Genomic DNA, 22,006 nt, shown 5'->3' on the forward strand with positions numbered 1-22,006 from the left:
AGTAAAAGAATACAAGGAAAAATCTATGGCCAGCAAAGTTGAGAAACTACAGGAATTAAAAAATGATATCAGTCCATTACTAGATGGATATGGTCAAATTATCAATGGAAATACAGAAAAGGCAGGACTGTTTAGTAAATATTTCTGTTTTCTATTTGGGAAAAAAAGCCAGATGATGTATTTGTATCATATGAGGATGATGAAACACTTTCCACTCCAACAGTAACTGAAGAGGATGTTAAACAGCTGCTATTAATGTTAGACCTTCTTAAACTAGCAAGTTCAGATATTTTGCATCCAAGAATTTTAAAAGATGTGTCTGAGAAGCCCTATGGACTAATAATGTACACTTTTGGTGGACTCTTGAGCAGTAGGGAATTTTGCAAAGACCAGAGTAAAATGTATGTGGTGCCAGCATGAACAGAAGGTAAATAGTATGGTACAAGTATATATTAGCCTTGTGTCCTGATTATCTAGCCCAAGGAGAAGTAATACAGTGCATAGCATGGACATTAGCTGAAAGTTAAAGGGGATAGTGTAATTAGTGGCAATCAGCATGGAAAATTCACTTATGGAAAATAGATCTCATGAATGTAGCTCTGCCTTTTAAGTAAGTTTACAGATGTAGTAGATGGGAGATGATGATGTTGATGTAATACACATATGACTTCTGTAAGGTATTTGACTCAATGTCACATATATTTGTCAGAAATTGGAATGAAAAAAGTCAGCACTGCATATATTAAAGGGATTACATACTGGCTAAATATTATGCCTTAGATGTAAGAATAAACTGGAGTCATCACGAAGAGTGAAGTCTCAAGGATTCATTGCTGACTGCCTCTGAAGCCTATTTGTCAACAGACTGGAAGAAAACAAACAACATTACTAATACCATGCTGAGAATGCAGAAACACAGAGAAGGAAACAGAGCTCTGTTTTGATTGGAGAGCTGATTGCAAAAAAGCAGAAAGAGCAATGATGCTGCCAAGGGTAAGATCATGCACCTGGGAGCAAGGAACGCAGGCCTACATATAGGATAGGAACCTTCTCCTGGAAGGCAAGGGCTCTGGCAGGGGAGGTGTAATAATTCATTGAACATGAGATGAAAGATATTGTCACCAAAATGATTTGTACAACCCCGGGATATATAAGCAGGGAACTACAGAGTAGAGATGTCGCATCTCCTGGTGTCCTCGCTTCAGGAGGATAGCAATGCCCTGAAGGATTCAGCCAAAAGCATATCTAAAGGACTGTCTCCTGATAGACAGCAGGAGCCTCCTGTTTACTGCACTGGAGAGAAGGTGGAAGGTGATAGCAGTGTGGGGAGTATCTATGATGAAGACCAGCAAGCTGGGAATAGGACTCTCAGTTTAGCAGACAGGCAGAATGAGTCCTGTACTTGGGAACTCAAACTGGACAAATTCAGACCAGAAATAAGCCTAACTGAGTAATCCTGGAATAACTTACCAAGCTATGGTGGCTGTTCCATTGCTGGAAATCTGTAAGTGAAGTTTGGGACTTTCTCTAGAAGAAGGTCAACTGCTTTCTTAGACTGGATGTGGGAATTGATTGCAAGAAACCCTATGGCTTGCCATACGTGGGTTGTTAGGTTAAATGGTCGCCTTAAAAATCTGTGAGTCATTCTCATTGCTCTTTGTTAGTGCAAGAAACAGACTGCCAAAGAGGAGGAAGGGTTAGAAGTTTTGTGTCGTGTCCCTCCCCCCACCCTGCTTTCCCCAAACCGGCTAAGGTATTGAGTAGGTCCCAGGGCTTCAGAACATCTGGAGAGCTTGTCCCTCACTAGACCACAGAAAGCAGACATAACATCAGTGTTGCATGGAAAATGCAAACTGGACTGCCCTGCAGCCATGGTTTGGCCAGGTCTCAGGTCCTGAACATGCCGCACTTTTCTTTTTGCTTGAGGCTCCCCTGGTTTGTGGATTTTCTGTCACAGGCAGTGGGCTGCGAACTCTGTGGTTGTGCTCAGCATCGTTGTTTTCACAGAGCAGCGCCATTTACTTTATACTATTTTTAGACATATCGAGTGCTAATGTGACTGCCCCACATCCCAGAGTTTTCTGTCTGGAGAGCAAGAAGAAAATAGTTAGAGGTTCTGCATCTTTCCAGCACAAACTGTGCTGCAAAATGTTGCTGCAGTTTGTTCTCAGTCACTTACAATGCATTTCCAGGTCTGGACCTTGTTGAATGTTCCAGGTCTTTACTTCTTGTCCTTTCCACCATCTCAGTTATTTTTAGTTTGTGGCCCGTGCTTTGAACTGAAGGATGTTGGTGAGAGCCTGGAACAGGGAATCTTTTAAATGAAAAGAAATGTTGTTGGTAAAACATCAAAAGTGAAAATCATTTGACAGACATGGTTAAAATACACACAAAAATGTTTTTCTTAAGCAACCACCCAGGAACTTGGAAAACTTGCTTGTCTGTTAGAGATTGCTGTTAGCTAAAGGTCAAACAAATCTATACTGTCAACTATAAAAGGGAAAGCGTTTGGGAGAGTGTTATCGCCTGTGGGAAGTGATTGTAGAGATTTGGCTACTGGACCAGTGTTATCACGGATGGGTAGAAAGTCAGATCTGTTTATGCACAGATGCCAGATGACTGCAGGTCTTGTTGAGGCCTGCGGAGAAGCACTGGTAAGAGTGATGACACCAAGGATAGTCTCTGCTGCTAAGTGCCGTACAGGAGGCGAGGGGGGGATTTTGGAGCTGGATTTGGGTGACTCTGTCACTCAAGACTTGGCAAATGACTGATAAAGTCACAAATTGCCACAAAATCTTTGTATTAAGTCTGCTTCTCCTTTATACTTTCTGCTGCTCTGGCAATAGAAGAAGGTCCCAAGTTGGGCGTGCAGTATGCTTACGCAAGGCTGTTCAGACAGCCAGAGCTGTGTAGCGTGTACTGCAGTAAATGGACGTGGTGGCTTTGCCTGTTGGCCAGCTTAATGGCATTTGGTCCTGAGACTTTCCTTATCCCTTCCTCACGGTATTTAGATCCAAGGTGCCCTCTTCTTGTCCCCCTTACCAGTATGTCTAGGTGACTTGGGCCAGCAGCTGATGCTACTACTAAATTCTCAGTCCTTCTTGGACCCCCGAAAGGCCCTGCCTGGCTGCTTCGTGGCTTTGTTGTCCTCTTGTTCATAGACTGCCGGTGTGCAGCAGTGCCCTGCAATGTGCTGTCCGTTCTCCCGTGTGAAGGAATGAGAGAAGTATTTCCCAATATTTGAAGAAATTGCTTTTGATCTGATACTACCTTATCAATCTCACATTTTCTCAGCTGGCTTCCAGTCTGAATTCAACCAGGAAAAGTGTTTTTGACTTTTAAAAAGTCTCATCAGTACTTTTCAGATGAGCAGACAATCCCAGTAAAGCTCCAGGAGAGTGCCCTGGCGCAGAGCTCTCATGCTGTATTGGTGCCCAGGTTGTTTCGCTGTTCTTCTTGGGATACAAAACACGGATGCCCCAGAAGGTTTCTAAGGAACAGGCTATGCAAATATTTTCTTATATGGTGTCAGTGTTTGCAAACTGAACATGTGCTTTTGAGAAGAGTTACTTGGAGCTCTCCTCATCTCTTGGCTCAGCTATGCGATGAATTGTTGCTCTCCGTTCAATAGTCTCCAAAGCCTCCTGTGTCCTATGAACTTTACCTGTGGCTCTCATGTGTTATGTGTAGCAGAACTCACGGTGCTGGGGAAAAATGGCATTGTTTTTTAATTATTTGTCGCAGAGAAATAATAGCTAATATCCCTAGAGGATAGCTATTCAGGCAAAACCCTCACATCAAAATCGATACAAATAAAATAACAAAAAACAGGACCTGAAGATCATCTACTTCATCCCCTGTCCCAAGGGAGAATTCATATCAAGAAAACCTAAACTTTCATTTAAAAACTTCACTTTCTGTGAGGCAGATTAAGCACTTAGTAGCTCATCTGTATGACTCCTAAATTACAGCTTACAGAGGGCTCGCTTTACATGGTAAAACAAATTATCACTGGGCTCTGAACATGCTGACTTGGAAATGCTCTGGGTTCTCAGGAGACCAGAGCTGGGCACGGAGAGCCGCGCGTCAGCATGCGATGCTGCAGACCGTGTGGGCCTCTCCTGAACGGATGCTTTTTCAGGGAAGAAGTGGCTATCTGCTTGGAAGGTGGTTGGTTTTGGGGTACAGGCTTCTCACRTTGTCTCCTTCTTGGACTCCGCTGTGTGTGCTGGGAAGATACTTTGTTCTGATGCATCTCTGGTTTCTTTGCAAACTTTCCATGGAACAAATGTATATTTGCAGGGCTGACGTTTGGCTGGATGAAACTCCAGACAGCTTGTTTATGTGCRACTGTAATTTATGCAACTTTATTTAAATATTTGGGTTGCTGCTTTCCCAAACTTAAGATCTTCTCTGTTCCAATCTTTTAGCAAGATGTTACAGAAGCAGATCAGGGCTGGGATACCTTCTGCTGAGTGATGTTTCAAACCTTATTTTATGCCAGCTTAAGTCACCTTACAGCAATGGAGGGGAGAAGCCCTTCCAGCACCGGTTCTGGTCGCTGATGGCATTTGGGCACTGACGTGGCTCAGAAGGTGGCAACTGGCTTGAAAAGCCTCTCTCGTAAGGGTGGCCAGCCCAAACTACGGCCAGCTCCTCGTCCCGCCAAAGCGCCTTGAAGCTCTTGCTGACCCCCACAAGTGCCGGAGGCCTGTGGTGCCTCGCCAGTGCCCCCGTTGCATTTGCTTCCGTTGTGTAAACGTTGGGAGGGAGGAGCTGAAGCCAGTGGCAGTCTAAAAATAACTTGTAAAATGAGCTGTGCTGTGGGTCCCTGTGCAGCCAGCCGTGCTCCGGTTCCTGGGAGCGCTCTCGTGTGAAAAAGCCCCCACCCAGCCCTCCTGACTGGGGAGGAGAGGAGAGGGATGACTGCGCGGTGCCATTGCACACGAGCAGGCCCTGCCAGAACATGACGTCGCTTCATGAGGTAACACATCCCCGTTGTTCGAGTGGCTCCATCCCTGGTCCTGCGCATAACCATATTTGGGAAAGTCTGAGAAAAGTTCCCTAGCTGCAAGGATCCGAGGAGCCGCTCTTTAAATCTCAGCTGCCCTTCAGACAGCTCCCACCTGGAGGCTCGGGGATGCCATGGCTGTGCTCTCACCAGCCCCGCGCCGCATGGGCCCCGCGTGCGCTGGGGGATTGGGACCGGCCACGCGAGCAGACAAGGGCGAGGAAGGGAGTGTGGGCGCGGAGCGCCTGGAGCAGGGACAGCCAGTCAGGACTACTCGCATTTGCTTTGGTATCCTGATACCTTTGGTATCCTGACCCTCAGCCAGGTCTCGTGCAGGGCTCAGAAATCAGCCTTAGCCCATGCTGCCTGAAGCACAGGTTCTCACAACCCCTTTTCCTGGGCCACCCCACTGCCCGGCTTCAACCCTGAGCTCAGCCACTCTGCTGAGCCGAGGGGAGTGTTTCATACAGCCCCCGTGAGCGGTCGCCTGCCTTTCTCGGCTGGGTCTCAGGGAGCCTGTGGCCCCAGAGCAGGAAGGCCAGTGGGATTTACTCCTACTCATCTGGCTGCCCCATGGTGCCGGCTGCTGTGGGAAGGCTGGCAGCAGGACAGCGAGGCAGGCTGCGAGGGGAAGGCGTGTGGCCCCACTCCCCTTCCCCAGGGGGGCAACGGGGACACACGGAGGCAGTGACCTGCTCGTGGTCCTGCAGCAAGACTGGGGCAGAGCTGGGCATTGTGTGTGGATCTCCTGTGTGTCAACCCAACTGTCTCCTGGCACAGCTGCCTTGCAAGGGCATATGTGAGAGAGTTTTGCAGTCCTCCCAGGAGAGCACAAAGTGTACGGAACATTGCAGAAATGTTTGTATCCTTGCCTTACATTTTCGTATCAACAATTATGATTTTGTTGTGGGAAGAAAAGCATTTCTTTTTTAGAGGAATATTTGTGAAAAAGTCTTTTGGGGCAAATTCCTTAAGAGAAACTGAGATATGGGCCAGCATTTGAAATTCATAAATTCAAAATGAACAAATAAATTGTCATCGTGCTGTGACAGCCTCAGGGAGTGGAGGGTGCTCTCCTCTGTCTGCCAGCAGCAGCATGCGGCACTCTGCTCAGGCCTTGCTCTCGGCAGTTGCCCGTGTCTCCCCTTTAGCCTTTCCCCGGACAGCACTCCAGCTAGTGCATTTTCTCCCTGACTGCTTTGCTGTTCTTTAGAAACTGGTCTCTGCAACGGAGTCCCTGGGGGCACAGATGAAATGCAGCCACCTCTGGGGTGGGATGTGTCAGTTCACAGTAACCTTCTGTTAAGTGGCTCTGGGAAATAGGTGAAACCCACCAGCGAAAGGCCCCTTTTGTCCTGTTATGCTTCAGTTCTTGGAGGTGATGTGCAGTGCAGTTGGAGAACTGGAATCCCTTAGCCTTGGAAAATCCCAGCTTCAGTGTGTTTGAAACCAGTAGCTGGTGACGAAAACCTCCGTAAGCTATTGCCCTCCTGTCTCCCTGCTGGAACGCCGAGAGCTTTATTGTGCAGGGAAACTGTTGAGACAATGTTGCTTCCAGCCTGAGAGCTGGGATGTCCCTATACTTTGTGCAGAACTACAGCATTTCTTCCCAGGTGCCCAGCTCTAAACCTAAGTGAGACTGTATTTTTTCAAATTTCCATAGCCGCTGTGGTATAAATCTCCATTCCCCCCTCTGCACACAAGCACCATTACCTCCACTGTACTTCTTAGGAGAGGTGCAAGCCAAAAGAAGAAGAAAAAAAGGAATCAGATCAGCAAAAACTCATAATTTTCCTGGCTCAAGCATGCAAAAACACCTAGGGTTTTTCCTCCTCTTTTCTGGAAAGTCTATTATGTAAGTCAGGCAGTGTCAGCGCAGACCACTGTTGCATGGGGTACCATGTTGCCTTTTATTCCTGGAGACTAGAAAAGCATTTGCCATGGTAACACCTAAGAGAGCGTTTCTGCTACGTAGGCAACCTCTTGGACCGCTCTGCTGCTCCGTCAGCTGCTCTGGGCGCGAGGGAGGTCTGGAAGGGGTGCTTGCAGTGGCCACAAGCCCTCTTCTCCCTTGTCGCCCAGGGACGCTGGGATCGTGAGGGGCGCAGTGGTGCGGCCTGGCCTTTGGGAGGGAGGTGGCCCAGCGGCGGGAGCCACTCTGAGCCCTGCTGGTCGGCTGCTGCTTCTGTGACTCCTCGCTGACACCTTCCGTGCCTCAGTTTGCCACTCGCTCCGATCATTGCCCCTCCTCCCAGGTTACAGCAAGGCTTTAGCCATGAGGACTGGAAGGGACTGAGTGCCTTTGGTATTCCAAAGGTGAAATTTGGTGGAAGTTTGGGTGAAGTATGTGGAATTTGGTGAGATCAGAGAGGAAAGTGTTTCACCTGGGGGATGTGCTTGGGAAAGAGAGGACTGAGGCAATCTGGGAAAGACCTCTGGCATCAGCAGTGGGGCAGGGAGGGTAAATAGGAACAATTATTCAGTGTTCACAGTGCAAAAAATTAAGCAGTATTCAGTGAAGTGATACTTCTAGCAGGTTTAAACAAATAAAGTATTTTTTCATAGAGCACATAATTATATTATGGAACTTGTTTTCATAGGCTCTTGTGGAGCCCAGACTTGTTCAGGAAGGGGTTAGGTAGCGTCGTGGAAGATAGGTCTGTCGGTGGCTGTTAAATATGATAGTCCGGATACAGTCTCTGGCTCGGAAGGCTCTCTGTAGCCGGTTGCCAAGAGCTGGGAGGTATATTGGGGAAGGATTGGTCTCTGATCACTTTGCTTACGCGTCTCCCTGAACACCTGGTGCTGACCACAGTTGGGGACAGGATATGAGGCAGGATGGACCTTTGATCCCATGGGCACAGCTGTTCCTACATCCTTGCAACCATTCCTGCTGTTAAAACACAGTATCTGGACCAAAATGGGGCCCAGCCATGTCCCCATAACTTTTGCCTCAGTCACACAAACATGAAGCCAACTCCAGATCTGTGCTGTCCACGAGCAGCCAGGGGTGCAGGCTAGTGCGTGGATGTGGGGGGGGAGTGTGCGGAGGCCTGGAGGGCTGGGAGGGTGCTCCGGTGTGGGGCAGGAGGTTTCAGGAGGGCAGTCCTGAGGCGGGGGGAGACTGGCTGGTTGGGGGAGGCTTGTGGGGAGAGCCCAGTCTTGCAGATCCCCAGGGAAAAAGTGGTTTTCCCTGAAGGGCAGGGTCTCTCTGTTGCAGATGGTTCATTTATTCACCCTGTGTATCCTGCAGGGCCAGCCTGGCTTGGGAAGCTTTTCCTCTGCCTGCAAGCTGGGGTGCACAGACACCCGGCATCCGGGAGTCCAGACGCCCTGTCCCTCCCAAACTGTTCTGGCCCCTTAGTAGCCGCTGCAGCAAGCTCCTGTGCAGACTCTGGATGGACATATGGATGTATCCAAGCCCCCTTCCTTCCCTAAGACCTCTGGAGCTTCACTGACCTCCAAGACTCTTAGCTTTTGTTGTGACTTGTAGACCTGGGGCTTCTTTTTTAATGAATCTCTGCAGCTTTCCCCCGGCCTGCACACAGGCTCCTCTCTGCACAGACACTTCTTTCTGTCTGTGGATGCTTTTCCCATTACTGTTTTGGCTGGGCTCCACGCACCAAAAGGGCTGGGAAAGGCACAAGCCAACACTGCCCCCCCTTCCCTCCCTTTTTTGTGAAGCGAAGGCAGAGCGGGCCCACAAATGACATAATGAGAGCATGACATCAGGCTTGGCAGGCAGAGGCGTGCTATACTCTGCTCAACATTATATGTTCTGTGGAATTAAAAAAACCCAGCAGCTCACCAAGAAAAGCCTGTCCACCACAGCGCTGCAGAAATAAACACAGCGGCCGCGCGGGGCCTGCCGAGCCTTCGCTGCCATGGGGACGGGGAGCCGGTTCTCCCTGGCGACCCTCCGCCTGTCTGAGTGTCATGAATGGACGAAGCAAGCGGCAGGCACCAAACCCTGCTGCTGGTTTCCATCAGCAGCTGCTCAAGGGCGGCAGCTCCGAAGYGGCACCCCGGCGAGTGCTAGAAGCTTTGCACCCCGGGAAGTTATCCGACCCCATCTCCAGGGGCTCTCGCTGGCGGTGTTTGTGTGCGATGTATCCTCACCCTCTCTGCGTGAGATGGGGTGCTCTTATCCCTGCTGTATGCACAGGTCTAGAGAGGTTACATGGCTCAGCCAGCATCACACAGGGAGCTGGTAGCGGAGCTGGGATGGAGCTCAAGGCTCCCAGGGTTCAGGCTGATGCCCTCATTACCAAATATTCCCTTATGCAAAGCTTCATCTTCCCCGCAGGACCAACTCCATTTCCAGAGACATTTTTTTCCAAAACTTTCTTTACTAGGCATGTTTGTATCCAAGCTAAATGTCTCTGTACTATCTGGGGCACTTAGGCAGCTGCAAGGGGAGCTCTCTTCTTAAAGCATCTTTCACTCAGTTCCTCAGCAGTGGTCGCTGGTCTTTCATGGTGCCTCTAGTCTCACAGAATTTTGCAGAGAAATGGACCAGTGCTCCCAGCCTGCTTGGACGTTACACAGCTCCATGTTACAGGTGGGAAACTGAGGCAGCATCGAGAAGCTGTAACTTGCCCATAGCTTCCTTCTTCCAGGCAGCGCAGCGTGCTCACAGTCTYGCCCATGGCACAGTTAAACTAGCCCTCGTCTTTTCTTTCTTCTGAGGGAGAGCGGCAGTCTGTGTGCTCAGTGCATTTCGGTGGAGAGCCTTGTTTTCTGCTGGCTTCAGCTCTGCTTTGAACCTGTTCCGAATTTTCTCCAGCCTGGCAATGGGCTGGGAAAATACAGTCGTGGCGGTTTGTGGCACCGAAAGGCTGAGCTCTGCCCACARCCTTTGTGTTGGGTTTTATTGCTCAGTAGTTCTTTCCTGATTTTTTTTTTCTTTTTTAATTCTGCAACCTAGTTTGGTTCATGGCCATCTTTCCCATGCCAGAAAGGCATAATATTATTTTCCATGCAAGTTGGAGAGGGAGCAGTGGGAGAAGACAAGCAGGCGGTAGGAAGCACAGCTAATGGAAAGTGACCCCGGCTGGAGGTGGCAGGCGTTGGTGCCTGCCGCTGTTCCTCGCTCGTCCGAGACTGTCCTGCCATCAAGATCTTTGCCTCCCTTGCAGGCACTGCACCGAGGAGAGCTGGGGAGGTTCGAAGCTGGGATTTATGCTGGTTCCTTGTCAGATGATGAAAGCAAGGGTAGAAAATAGCCAGAGAGGGAGTTAGACTTTTGTTTGTTCCTAACAGTGTGTTGCCCTCTAGTGACTGCTCTGCATGGAGGATAACGGCTTTTCCGCTGGTGCTGGATGTGAACTCCGGCAGGGGAAGGCAGAGTCTGGAGCCGAGGTCTTGGGATCTCTTGCAAAGCTGTGAGTTGCAGTTAAGCAACAAAGTGTCTGGGCATTTAGGCAGAGCATGGGTTAATTACGATCTCCAAGGGTTCAGAGCTTCTCAGAAGCAGCCTAGTCTGGAAACTGAGCCCCAGCTTTTTCCTTTGAAGCCTGCTGGTAGAGCTGTCTGTTTGCTGTGGGTCAATGTTAGCTTTGGACAACAGCAGTGGGTGCAAAATAGAGGACTAGGTGAGTTCAAATAATAATAGCTGGCAGCATGATGGAGAAACAGTCTGGTGATGACGTGTGCGGACAGACAGCCAAGCTGTAACTAGCAGGAGAGGAAGAGGAAAAAGCCAAAGGAGCCCCCTCCAGCCCCTTTCACAGTAACCCACGTGCAGTGGAGTAGAGGCTCGCAGGGACAGCTGACAGTGCCGATAACCCAGAGACGTGTATCTGAGTGGCCTGACACCCTCACGCGTTATCCTGGCAATACAAAGCAGCGCAGTCCCTTGATCAGGTCAGAGAATTCAGGCAAAAGTCACTCTTAGTTTATGGGGGACAGCTGCCTCCCAAGCCCTTCTTGAACAAAAGCCACCCACTGGCTGCAGACACAGCAGACAGGCTTCCTGCACCCCTTGGGTCCCCTTGGTCACTCTTGTTCACCAGGGAACCCCTTCTCCCCTTTTGTGTGCAGTTCAGTATGCAGTGACATCTAGTGTCAGTCCCATACACTGGGCCAGAGCAGCACTGAGGTAGGAATTACTGCCTATATTTGCATTTTGCCTGTTTGCTAAGACTAGTGTGAATAGCCTCTGCCACTGTGCTTTTTCCTGGAACAGGTCCCATGTGGGAGTCATTTCTTGTCCTGATCTAGAGTAGGAATGAAGCTGAATGACTCCGAGGAGTCAAGGGTTTGGGGGTCTCAGACTTTGGCTGRTCACTTCAGTTCTCTGAAGTTTAAAAGCTTTCTCTAGGGTGAAATGGGAATAATGGTAAGGGATGTTAGTAAATGGCTTGGGAAGGCTCAGGACTGACCCCTCCATGCCTGGCACTGTGACAGAAGGATGGAGAGGAGCCAATCTGCCATCCCAGAGTTCACTCCCTGTCTGGGAAGTAGCAGAAGGGAAGGGATGGGGAGAAGGAGCTGCAGAGAAGGTGGTTGGGCTTGAGGCTAAGTGTCCCTGTACTCTGCATGGCTCACGGTACCCGCTTGCTGATGTGCCATCTGTAATGCTGAGGCCTTCACCCTGCCCTGTGCGCACTCTTCCCCACGTGGCCAAGCAGCATTTTGAAGAGGTTCTTTACATATGCCAAAGACCTGATTTTATAACAGCAGAACAATTTGTTTTGGAGTTCTCTGTTGTCTGGGCAAGGAGCAAGTGAGACATCAGGCTGAAACACTATTTCCCTCTGTCTTGGGCTTGAGGTACTGCCTAACAATTAAATGGAATATTTCCAGGTATCTCAAAGGAGAAGAGAAATACTTTTACTGTCTCCCTGTTACTGCGAGGAAGCTAACTGCCCGGTGCATGTGCACCCCTCACAGAGGGAACACAGAGCTTGCTAAAGCCTCGGCCCGTGCTTACCTGAAGGGTGGGTTGTACTTCTGTGCAGAAGACCCTGCCRGTCCAGCCCTTCTGCTGTAGGTTAGCTGGAGTCCGTTAGCAGAGAGGCAGAGGTGAGGAAAGCAGGCGGGAGTATCCCGTGCTAGYAGTGGTTTTAGCAAGAGGCCAAAGGGAAAGCAACCACAGAAGCKGGGGCTATTTTGGTGCAAGTGCCTGGAGTGGCAGGCGGCCTGTCTCCAGCTAATGGCTCAGGGAAAAGTTGAGGATGTTGAAATGTGTGAGTGCTGGGGGCCTGTGGAWGAGCGTATTTTGAAAATGTGTTTGAGGCCCAGAGGGAAGGCCTGCATCCGAGCCAACCCTACTGCAGCTGGGCGCTTGAGGGGATATGATGCTTGGCTGATGGTGGTGTTTTGGTCCTTTTCAAAACTGGTCAAATAATGGAAAGAGGTGAAGAGGCAGAGGGGGGGTAAAATGTATCCCCGTGCAGAGGAGACAACGAAACCCACTTAAAGCAGAGCTGAATTAAGGCGAGGGCTGGTGGGTACATTGCCAGGAAATACCGTCTGAGCATCTTTGCTTTCACACATCTTTGTGCTTGCTTTCAGCTCCATGCACTCTCTCTCTGCTGCAGCARAGTTGGCACCTCTCACCTTGCCAATGCCTGTGCTTTTTTCAGAGGATTCATGCTACAAAGTGAACCTCTCCTTTCATTTAAAGCTTTTAGTGTCCCCAATTACAGAGGACAGTGAGGATAGCTGATCCCCAGGGCTCTGAAAACACAAGGCGTGCAAGACACGAAGTAGTACTGTCCGGGACCTCATGATGTTTAAGTCAGTCTTATTTTGRGAGTGACAATAAGAGGCCGAAGGGTAAAGATCAAATCCAGTTGAGAGYCTCTTTTCACTTATTCATTTTAAGCCTCCTGGTGATGCTTCATAAATATTAGAAATACAYTTATTTTGGATTTCCTGTTTAGGGAGTCTCTGCCACAGTGGACAGCAGATCTTCTTCTGAAGCAGACTACAGTACAGTAATTGTAGGCTAACAGGGTTCTAGGTGCAGAGCAGAGAGCAGGGAAAATACAAAAGGAGAAGTGAAGCAGGAGGCTCCCTGAGGAAGGAATCCGACCCGTCAGGATGGCAGTCGTCGGGATTCCAATCCGAAGCTGTCTTGTTTGTTTGCCTTGCACGTAGGAGTTGAAAACAGTTGTGGAGGTAACCTTCATGGTTGGACATCTCCCGTGCAGAATGTGGCTCACATGTGGTTTGTGACATGCCAGCAAAGGTGCTTTGTATTCTTTAGCTATTGTCCCAACTATCCTGAGCACAAAAGAACACAGTGGCTTGGTCAGATATTTTTGATAGCATCCTTTTTTTTTGTGTGTGCTTATGTTGAACTTCTATTTTGCACAATTCTTGGACTTCTCTGTTGGTGTTGATGGTGAGCTCTTCTGAATCCAGTCTTAGCTTGGCAAAGAACTCCTGGACAGCAAAATCAGGAAAAATAAACTCCAACCTCGCAAAGAAACATCCATCCTTGTTACTTATCCGCACAGTTTCCCAGAATCATAAGTAATTTTTCTGCCAGTTTGGCATAATTCTTTACATTCAGCTGAATTAAAGTTTAAATGTCAGATCAAAGCAAAAATTAATTGATTAGGGGGTAAAAATAAAAGATGAGAGAGCAAGGAGAAATTACAGGAGATGCGCTTAGGAAAAAAGGTGCGAAAGGAAGCTGGATGAAGTATGGGAGAATGTCTCTCTTTACCTAGCATGTCTGCAATCTTAGGGAGCGGCGTAGTGAATCCAGTCCTGTCCACTTCCCTGGAGSTCTTCCAGAAATCCTTGAAGGATAATAACCATTGCATGGACTTGGAATAAGTGTTTTGGGGCTGCTAAAAGAAGGTTTTGGCCAATGAAGATTCATCAGAAACCAAAGAGTGAAGTTTACTGGGAACAAGTGGAGACTGATCAGCAASACTGTTACTACTTAGCTGAATAACATTTTAAAATCGAAAAAGAGAACATGAGGTAAAAAGAAAGAACTGAACTGGAAGAGAAAAATAATTTTGCTTTGGATGAGCTGAAGGCTGTTAGTGTTACAGGGAACGATTAAAGATTTTTTTRAGCAGTGTTCCTTTTATAGGGAAAATCTCTCCTGATTTTAAACAGAAAATATTCTTTGTTACTTCTTCTTTTCTTTTAAGCTTTTTCAAAGGGAGACAAAAAGATACTTAAAAATTAAAAGTTGAATACCTCAGTTCTGTAGTTAATTATCAGTTCTTCAGCACTAGAAATGGACTTGAAAGTTCCTTAGAAAATTTTCTTTATAAGTTAATTGCTACTTTAGTCTAAATTATCTCTTAATTACTTCTTTGAACATATATTAGACTCGAATAATTTTTTTAAAGGATGCCTGAAATTTAATGATACATTTGTCATGTCTGTAATTACTCTAAATATGCTACAGAATGGTATGCATATAATGATAGTCCTAACCTATATCTACACATTATGCAAAGCTCTGAGCAGCAAATGCTGGGAAAGGTATTTTCTTTGGCTGGAAGAACTATTCCACTTTAATACACCAAGAACTTTCTGTCTGGAGTCTGGATAGAGTTTGGAGAGAGGCTCTTCTAAGCCTCAGCAATGGAGGAATGACAAAATGAAGTTGAATGATAAGTGAAAGCTGTGTTTTCTTTCTCTAGGGATCTTTCCAGTAACGAGATCAGCATTTTAGATGTTCAGATGTTCAAAAGCCTGACTTCTCTGGCAAAACTGTAAGTACACACTGCAGACCTCTAGTCCTCCAGCTAGCAATGCACATTTGAGCTGGTACCTAAAACACGTGCTTGTGTTTCATGAGTTAGCCTTGTTCTTGCCTGATCTGATTTGTCGAGCCCCAGGCATATGTTTCTGTAGATTCCTTCCTCAAGGCATTTAACTGCACGGTCCAGTGAATGGCTCATTCACTCACTGGCATTCAGAGACCTGGACAGGGTTTGCGTGACTGTACTGCTAGAYAGGAGGGGAGACTGGGGCAAAAGAGCGAAGAACCAGATTTGTCACAAGATGTGTGTCAGGACATGGAGAAGGATGATAAAGCTGTGGTGTCAAAATGCCAGTGAACTTCAGAGGGAACTGGGTGCTGAGTTCTGAGGGTCCTTTGAGGAGCCCAGCTGTAGTGGTGCAAAGGCTTGCGTTTCCCATACCTCCCCACGCTCTGAGTTGTCCCATTTCATAAAGATACCCAGACTGTGTGTGGGCCAGGAGGAGAGGAAAGCTTTGGCCATTAGCRAACTCACGAGTTCAGTTGTTGGTCAGGTAACTTTGCATTGTTATTTGTTGATGGTTCCTAGAGAAGATCAGCTGTCTTTTGAGAACTGCACTATCAGATCCAAAGAGGCACTAGCACAGCCAGCACCAAAACCCAAGTTGGTGGTTCTAGCAGAGTAGCTGACAGCCCAGACAGCCTACCCTCTTTACATCTCAAAATCTGGAAGGAGAAGGAATAATGGAAGGACTCAGTGCCTGTCTGGAAATTTTTCTATCATGTGCAAGTGGCCTTTGTGACTCAAGGTGTCCAGAGAGTAACCAGTCCCCAAGCAGAGCCTGGGACAGAGGTTGATCCTATATGTTGACCAGGAAGTTGTTATGAGCATGATGAACAGTTACTAAACTCTCCCTTTCATGTTCCCTCTTTTACAGAGATATAAGCCACAACAAGATTTCTACATTAGAAGATGGAATATTTGATAATTTATTTAATTTAAGTGAAATGTAAGTTCTCTCTGTCTTCCAGTTCTCTGTTCAGAGCTTTCCTTGAATTAGCTCTTCCCTTTCCTGTGGGGTGGGATGTAGCCACTGTCTTCAGGAGGTCTGGGGTACTTACCCAGCCTCCTCCACATCACATGTCAAGGCAAGCACTTTCCTGTTGTGGGAATGGAAGCCCTCAGTCCCCATTAACTCTTCTTCTGGCTCTGTCTGCTTGCCAGCTGCTCCCTTGGTGAGTTTGTGACAGCACAAGCCTCATCTTTCTCTCTCATGTTTTCAAAGCCTGTGAGCCTTAGAGAACACAACACTGGCAGGGGGAGGCTAAATCTGTGCTTGGCTGGTCCTCTGCTGTAGAGGGATGAGTGGATACACTGACTCCTGCTTTTTCGTTACCAGGCCTCTCTGATGTTACCTTCTCCAACTGCTGCTTCCTCGCCCTCCTGCAGTCCCTGCAGCTGCCTTTTGGACTCTCTCCAGCTTCTTCTTCAAGCTGTGTCCTCCTCCTGGGTCCTGTCGGTGCCCTTCAAGCCTAACCCCTTCCCAGACTTTGCTTTTGTCTCCTGAATATCTCCAACCTCTGCTGCTACCTTCTTGGCTTCCCCACTTCTCTCCCACACCAACTCTGCAGAGGTTATTGTTTGGCCATGCTCCAGGCCACACTTACTATTCCTGTTTGTATGGTCACGCTTTGGGACAGGAGATCTAGTGAAAAGGGCACTGACCTACAACACAAGAGAGCCTTACTGAGGTGTCTGAATCACTTGAAGGCGCTGCCTTCACTTGAAGATGTTCACCCTAAGCGATTCAGGTTCTTATAATGGTTTTCAACTGAAGTAATTAAAATCTGTGCTGATGATATGTGAAGGGAGGCAAGGGAATGCCACACRTTTCCAGGAGAACTACATGAAAGCACAGTACAGAGTGACAGTTCTGTAGCTGAATGTGCCAAAGGATGAACCCTTTAAACGAGCAAGAAAAGAGCTCAGCCACACGTTCTCCCTGAAGACAAAGCACAAAGGGCATTTTCTGCTCTGCATTTTCATTTATAAAGGGCATTGAAAAGATAGAAGGGATCCATGTTAGGTGCAAGTGAATCTGTCCCTGCTAAGGCTGGCCTGCAAGGTGATGCTTTTAGTATAAAAAGGCCTGGGTTCAACCCCTGCGGCAGCCCAGCCCGGCTGGCGTCAGCTAAACAAACATCTTTCCATCTCTGTCCTGTTCACAGCTGAATGCCAAAGGCTGCAATTTGGATCAAACTTGGCTGCAATTAAAGTTTCCATCTTTTCAATAAACTGCCACATGGAAAGATTATCTTTGACTTTGCATTTCTTTTTTGACAGATCAATTTTATCCTCTTAGCTATTTTTTAATGGAGCTGTAAATAGTCTCCCTTAGCTGTAGAGGCTGCCATTACATCCAATGGCTGTTAGATGGCAGACTATTTTAAATATAAGATTATGTCTGTAATTTGCTTCTAATTGCAACAATTATTTGTAGAGGGAAAAAAGTACTTGGAGTACTTGCCTAATTCTAGCCTCTAGAAAAATCGTGTTAATTATTGCTTGATTCCCTATTCATTAACTCCCCTAGCAGTTCTCTCCGAAGCATTTCACTGGAGTGGTGCAGATGGGAACAGTGAGGGATCTGCACATTGGTGTAATTAACACTTAGCACATGCTTCCTGTTGTCAAGTTAATGCGTAACTCTTCTCTGATCTCCCTGTTACAGAAACTTAAGTTTGAATCCATTTTTTTGTGACTGCAAACTTTCCTGGTTGCCCCGTTGGGTGGAAGACAGAAAAGTTGAAGTTATTCAGGCATCAGATACAAGATGTGCCCACCCTCCTGAAGTGGCAAACCTTTCTCTCTTCAATGTTTCATTCATCAGTGCTACTTGTGGTAAGGAACTGCAGAGGGCTCTGGTGGGTGAGATGACTAAACCAGTGGAAACAGTGAGCCCAAGGGGAGCTGACGAGCCTGTCTAGACCTCTTTATCCCTTAAGTCACTAGTTCTAATCTAATTAAACAAGTAATGGTAATGTATGACTATGCTCTGATGCCTTGAGGATAGAGTCAGTCACACCAGGGCTGAGATCAGCAAACTCATTACACACTGATCTTCAAGCAGGCATCAGATGATTCTCACTCCTGACCTCTAGCCTTAAGCTTTCCTTCTCAAGCATTTCAGAACTTGTCTGACCTTAAGCAGGTTCTTGAAGTCTCATTGGAGTTGATGGGACCTGAGCACATGCTAATTTGAATCTTTGCAGGTGACAGCGCTCCATGTCAGGAGTGTTGAATGAACACTGCCCCGATCTAAAGACCTTCTGCTTGTGGTGCATTTCTCTGACTGCCTTGCTAGCATAAACATGGGGCAGTGTTTACTTGGCGGGAGGGGAGTGGAAGCMGAAGAAAACTAACCCCACTGGATGCTCGGCTGTCTCTCTGAGTGAGAGGGAGAGAGAGAGTGCTCCCCTCAAAGGCAGCAGTCSTCTCCTTTATTGCGTGGCAGGAAGGCACGGTGAGGAGGGGTGAAGGCGTAGGAGTTAATGGCARTCAAGGGAGCCACCTAGTGAAGTGCAGTTCTTTCCCAGAGCTGAAACCCGGGTGGTGGCTGCTCTGCTGTCCCCAGCAAAGTTACTACAGCCTTGCAGCCCCCCTGTAGTGTGCTGTTCACTGGCGCAGGAGTCACTGGCACTGTTATTCCCCTTGATAATGAGTTGCTCCCCTCTTTAAGCACGGTGGTTGGTGGGGACACAGTAATGCAAGGCTGTCTTCTGGAGTAATTCAGTCTAATGGGAATGGGCTGGGGACAGGGTGCCAGCTACTGACAGCTGTCAGTGACCAGCGGTGGGCTGAGGAGCGTGACCAGGCTGGTGTTAAAAGCAAGGTAGTTCCCAGGCCACAGCCCTCCTCACAGGGGACTTTTCTTAAGAAAAGTGGGTCAGTGTTTGCAGGAAGGCCGTGGAGAAAGCTGGACAGTTGGATGGATTTGATATGGGAAGATCACGCAAGGCCAGAGCTGTTGAGATGTTTAGGGGGAAATGTTGTAGCAACGAACAGAAACAGACAAGCAAACATGGCTCRGTTGCGTGGGCAGAGTTGGACAGGAGGCGAGGCAGTCCCAGCTGGGCTGCGGCTGTGCGCAGGGCAGAGGCAGCGCGTGTGTGCTTGTGGCAGAGGAATGTCCCGCCCCTTGCAAGCCGGTGAGGGGGAAGCAAACTCAAGGGAGTGAGCGGTTGCTCTGGGAATGAGATTGTTGTGGCTACCATCGCTGTACATGCCTGTGTGTCCATGCACATGTGTGTCCGTGCTGCCTGTAGTCAGACATGCTTTGTTTCTGTGCATCCTTCCTATGAATGCCTACACATGCTTCCTTTTGCCACATACGCAAGTGGGCCTGTGTGTGCAGACTCTGTGGCATCACCTTCTTTTCTAGCACCAGATTTTATCTGCAAGTAATTGGCAAGCTCTTGGCTCTCTCCGAGGAGGAAGGTAGCTGCACTCTCTGCCCGTCTCCTGCCTGGTGGAGAGTCCAGCAGGCATTTCGCCCATGTGTTGCCCCCAGCGTAACACTCTGTCCAACTATATTTGGTCATGGGCTTGTTGCTGGAAACCCCAGGCGCCATACAGTGCCAAGCCATGGTGCAGCAAGGAGACAACCTATTCTCCTAGTCTTGCTTAGTCACTAGTCCTCTGGGCTCCTTTGGAAGGGTCAGACCCTCAGTGGCTCCATATCCTGTGGGACTGGCAGGCTCTCCAAAGGCCCCTTTTATTTGCTGAGTGTTGCTCCTCCATAAATCTGTGTGACTGGCTTGTGATTTCTGTCATYGCTAGCCTAAAGAGATTGAAAAACTTTGATGACGGATCAAAGACTTATCAGGCAAGACTAAAAAAGGAAATGCTTGGAGTAGAAACTGTCCAGGAGAAGTTCATTCACAGAGGTGGGGTGGTGTCTCTTGAAGGGTTTCACCAAGTCATGGCTTCGCAGTGTYGTTTTGCAAGAGATCTTCTGTTCTCTCCCCCAGGAGCTCAATATATAGCATGTCTGACGAGCAACCACACGGGAGGGGCTGAATTCATCATCCTCTTCACGTCTGTTTTCCCTGGGAACCTCACTGAGGAGACCTGCAGTGCCCTCTGCTATGCCGAAGACCAGGAATATGGAGGCTTCAGCACCCAGGGGCAGTGTTTGTGYGGTACTGCCCATGAAACAAACTCTTCCTCCGGTTGTTTGCCATTTTGCACTGAGCACTTGTCCGGGCAGGCCTGTGGTGGACCCTCACTTGTCCGCTCTCCCTTCCAGGCACAGCTGCCTGTGTCTTTCACAGGACTCCAGCCCCGTTATAGCCTTCACCAGGCTGTGCTCTTCAATATCAGTATTCCCGTTGCTGTCAGCACTTTACAGTGGGAATTCGGGGACCAGTCAGAGGTTCTCAACACCACTGGGAATGCAGCTGTCCACACCTATGTCTTACCTGGACGGTACAATGTCACTGCCACCCTCTTTGTGGGCACCAAGGTCTCCTATGTGCAGGCAGAAATTGAGGTGGTGGCTTCGCCCCAAGAGATAGAGCTGCAGTGTCCTTCCTTGATCAAGACAAATGAGAGTCTGGACATACAGATCCGCAACAGAGGTGGCACTGGCCTCGCAGTGTTGTACAGTATCACTGCAGAGTCCGGAGAGCTAGGCAGAGGTAAGCAGGGTTAGCTGGGAGGCCAACAGGTGCTGGGTGAGGGAGGGGATGGCCCTGAGTGCTGGGCCTTCCAAACCCCTTCCTTCCTAATGAGGGGGAAGGGAAGATTCCTCTGTGCACTCCGTACACCCCTGCGCTTTAGCCTGGCTGATCAGGCGGTGTTTTGTTTTGTACTGTGCCAGGACCATGAGCGTACAGAGTGCAGTTCAACAGTGAATTGAATTTACTGGCTTCAGAACGAGCAGGACATTCCAGGCACCTTGCACCCCCGTTCCCTTCATTCCTTGGGTCAGTTTCATGGTATGGTTTTGCTCCCTGGTGCCAGTGTGAATTGGATCTGCCCTACATACACGTTCCTCTGTGTGCATGGGGGCCATCAGCATTTTAATAGCTCAGTGCCTTATGTCTCTGTGTCATTCCTCATACCTCTCCCTCCCTCTGGGTTAGTCTCTTTTTATGCACCCTGAAAGGGTCCCATGCGATCAGGTAAGAGATTCCAAACAGTGTGGCATGTGTATGAGGTAAGGACGGCCAGCACCACGCGTTCAACCCTGTATCACAAGCTAAGGGATGAATTGCTGATCAGGCAGCAGCAGGATGAGCCTCGACTTCGATGGGAGCCATCCCAGGGCAATGATGAGCATACAGGCTTAGCTGGTATCTTACAGCTTCTTTGGGGGCCTTGTGATTGGGTTGGGATGTGTGGGCCCATAGAAAGGACATCATGTCTGTGATTTTCTTTCTCATGCAGCAGTTCACCCCATGTGTCCCCTGGATGGCTTGGTTTTCCYGGGCAATAACCACTGCTATCAGCTAGTGGTGGAGAAGGCCGAGTGGCTGGAGGCCCAGCAGCACTGCCAGGAGCATGGCAATGGAGASCTGGCTTTTGTGAGCAGCCCTGAGATCCAGAGTTTTTTGGTTGCTCATGTGATCAGGTAAGTGATTGGGGTAAAGGCTAAGATTCCTGGGGAATGGTCTTGTGTTCCTTTGGTTACATCTGCAGAGGTGTCCAGGGGAGTGCCTGTGCGTTGCAGAGACCGGCAGCCTGCAGCCCACTGTTGTTGGTCAGGTTGGAGAGACACGTGGATCCAGGCAGAGTGCAGTACAGTACAGGGAGATGCAGGGGAAAGGCTGCTGAGTGAAGAGGAGGAATGAGCAGAGCTGAGCTTGTCTCCTTTGTTTATGGAGGGAAGAAGTGGAAAGGGGCAGAAAGACTAGAGGTTGGAACTGGGAATTGTGGGTTTGCTGCTGGTGGGCATCTTGTGCCCTGTGTTTGTGTCTGTGGGTGCATCTGAAACGCTGCAGAGAGCTGCAGCCAGGRGCAAGCAGCTCTTGGCTGAGCCGACTTTGCACCCAGGCGTTCAGCAAAATTTGCAGACCCTGGTTGGACAGTGGATGGGGTCAGGTGTTGGTGTCTGGAGGCTGTTTGGCTTCCATGGCAGAGCCTGAAGATGACCTTACAACCAACTACCTCAATGAGCAGAATCTCAGCTGGATCGTGTAGTGAGTAGAGCGGTTTGTGTTGCTATGACATCAAGCAGCCGCTGTCGCAAGGCACCAGCCCATGCTGTAATCCTGCCTCTCAGCTGGGAATCCCACATCCTCCCAGACAC

General features: G+C 48.6%; 1 protein-coding gene across 1 annotated transcript in view; it reads left to right on the plus strand.

Moving 5' to 3' along the window:
- The first annotated feature begins 1,175 nt into the window (after window positions 1–1,175).
- Window positions 1,176–22,006, plus strand: part of PKD1 (polycystin 1, transient receptor potential channel interacting) — a 72,183-nt gene continuing 51,352 nt past the window's right edge. Inside the window, exons 1-6 of the mRNA XM_026084717.1 lie at window positions 1,176–1,450; window positions 14,632–14,703; window positions 15,632–15,703; window positions 17,426–17,595; window positions 19,725–20,393; window positions 21,145–21,328. Coding sequence (XP_025940502.1) covers window positions 1,176–1,450; window positions 14,632–14,703; window positions 15,632–15,703; window positions 17,426–17,595; window positions 19,725–20,393; window positions 21,145–21,328 — 1,442 coding nt within the window. The remainder of the gene's footprint in view (window positions 1,451–14,631; window positions 14,704–15,631; window positions 15,704–17,425; window positions 17,596–19,724; window positions 20,394–21,144; window positions 21,329–22,006) is intronic.

This window comes from Apteryx rowi, unplaced genomic scaffold (assembly GCF_003343035.1).
Source record: "Apteryx rowi isolate R43461 unplaced genomic scaffold, aptRow1 scaffold_119, whole genome shotgun sequence".
In the NCBI taxonomy this organism is placed as follows: domain Eukaryota; kingdom Metazoa; phylum Chordata; class Aves; order Apterygiformes; family Apterygidae; genus Apteryx; species Apteryx rowi.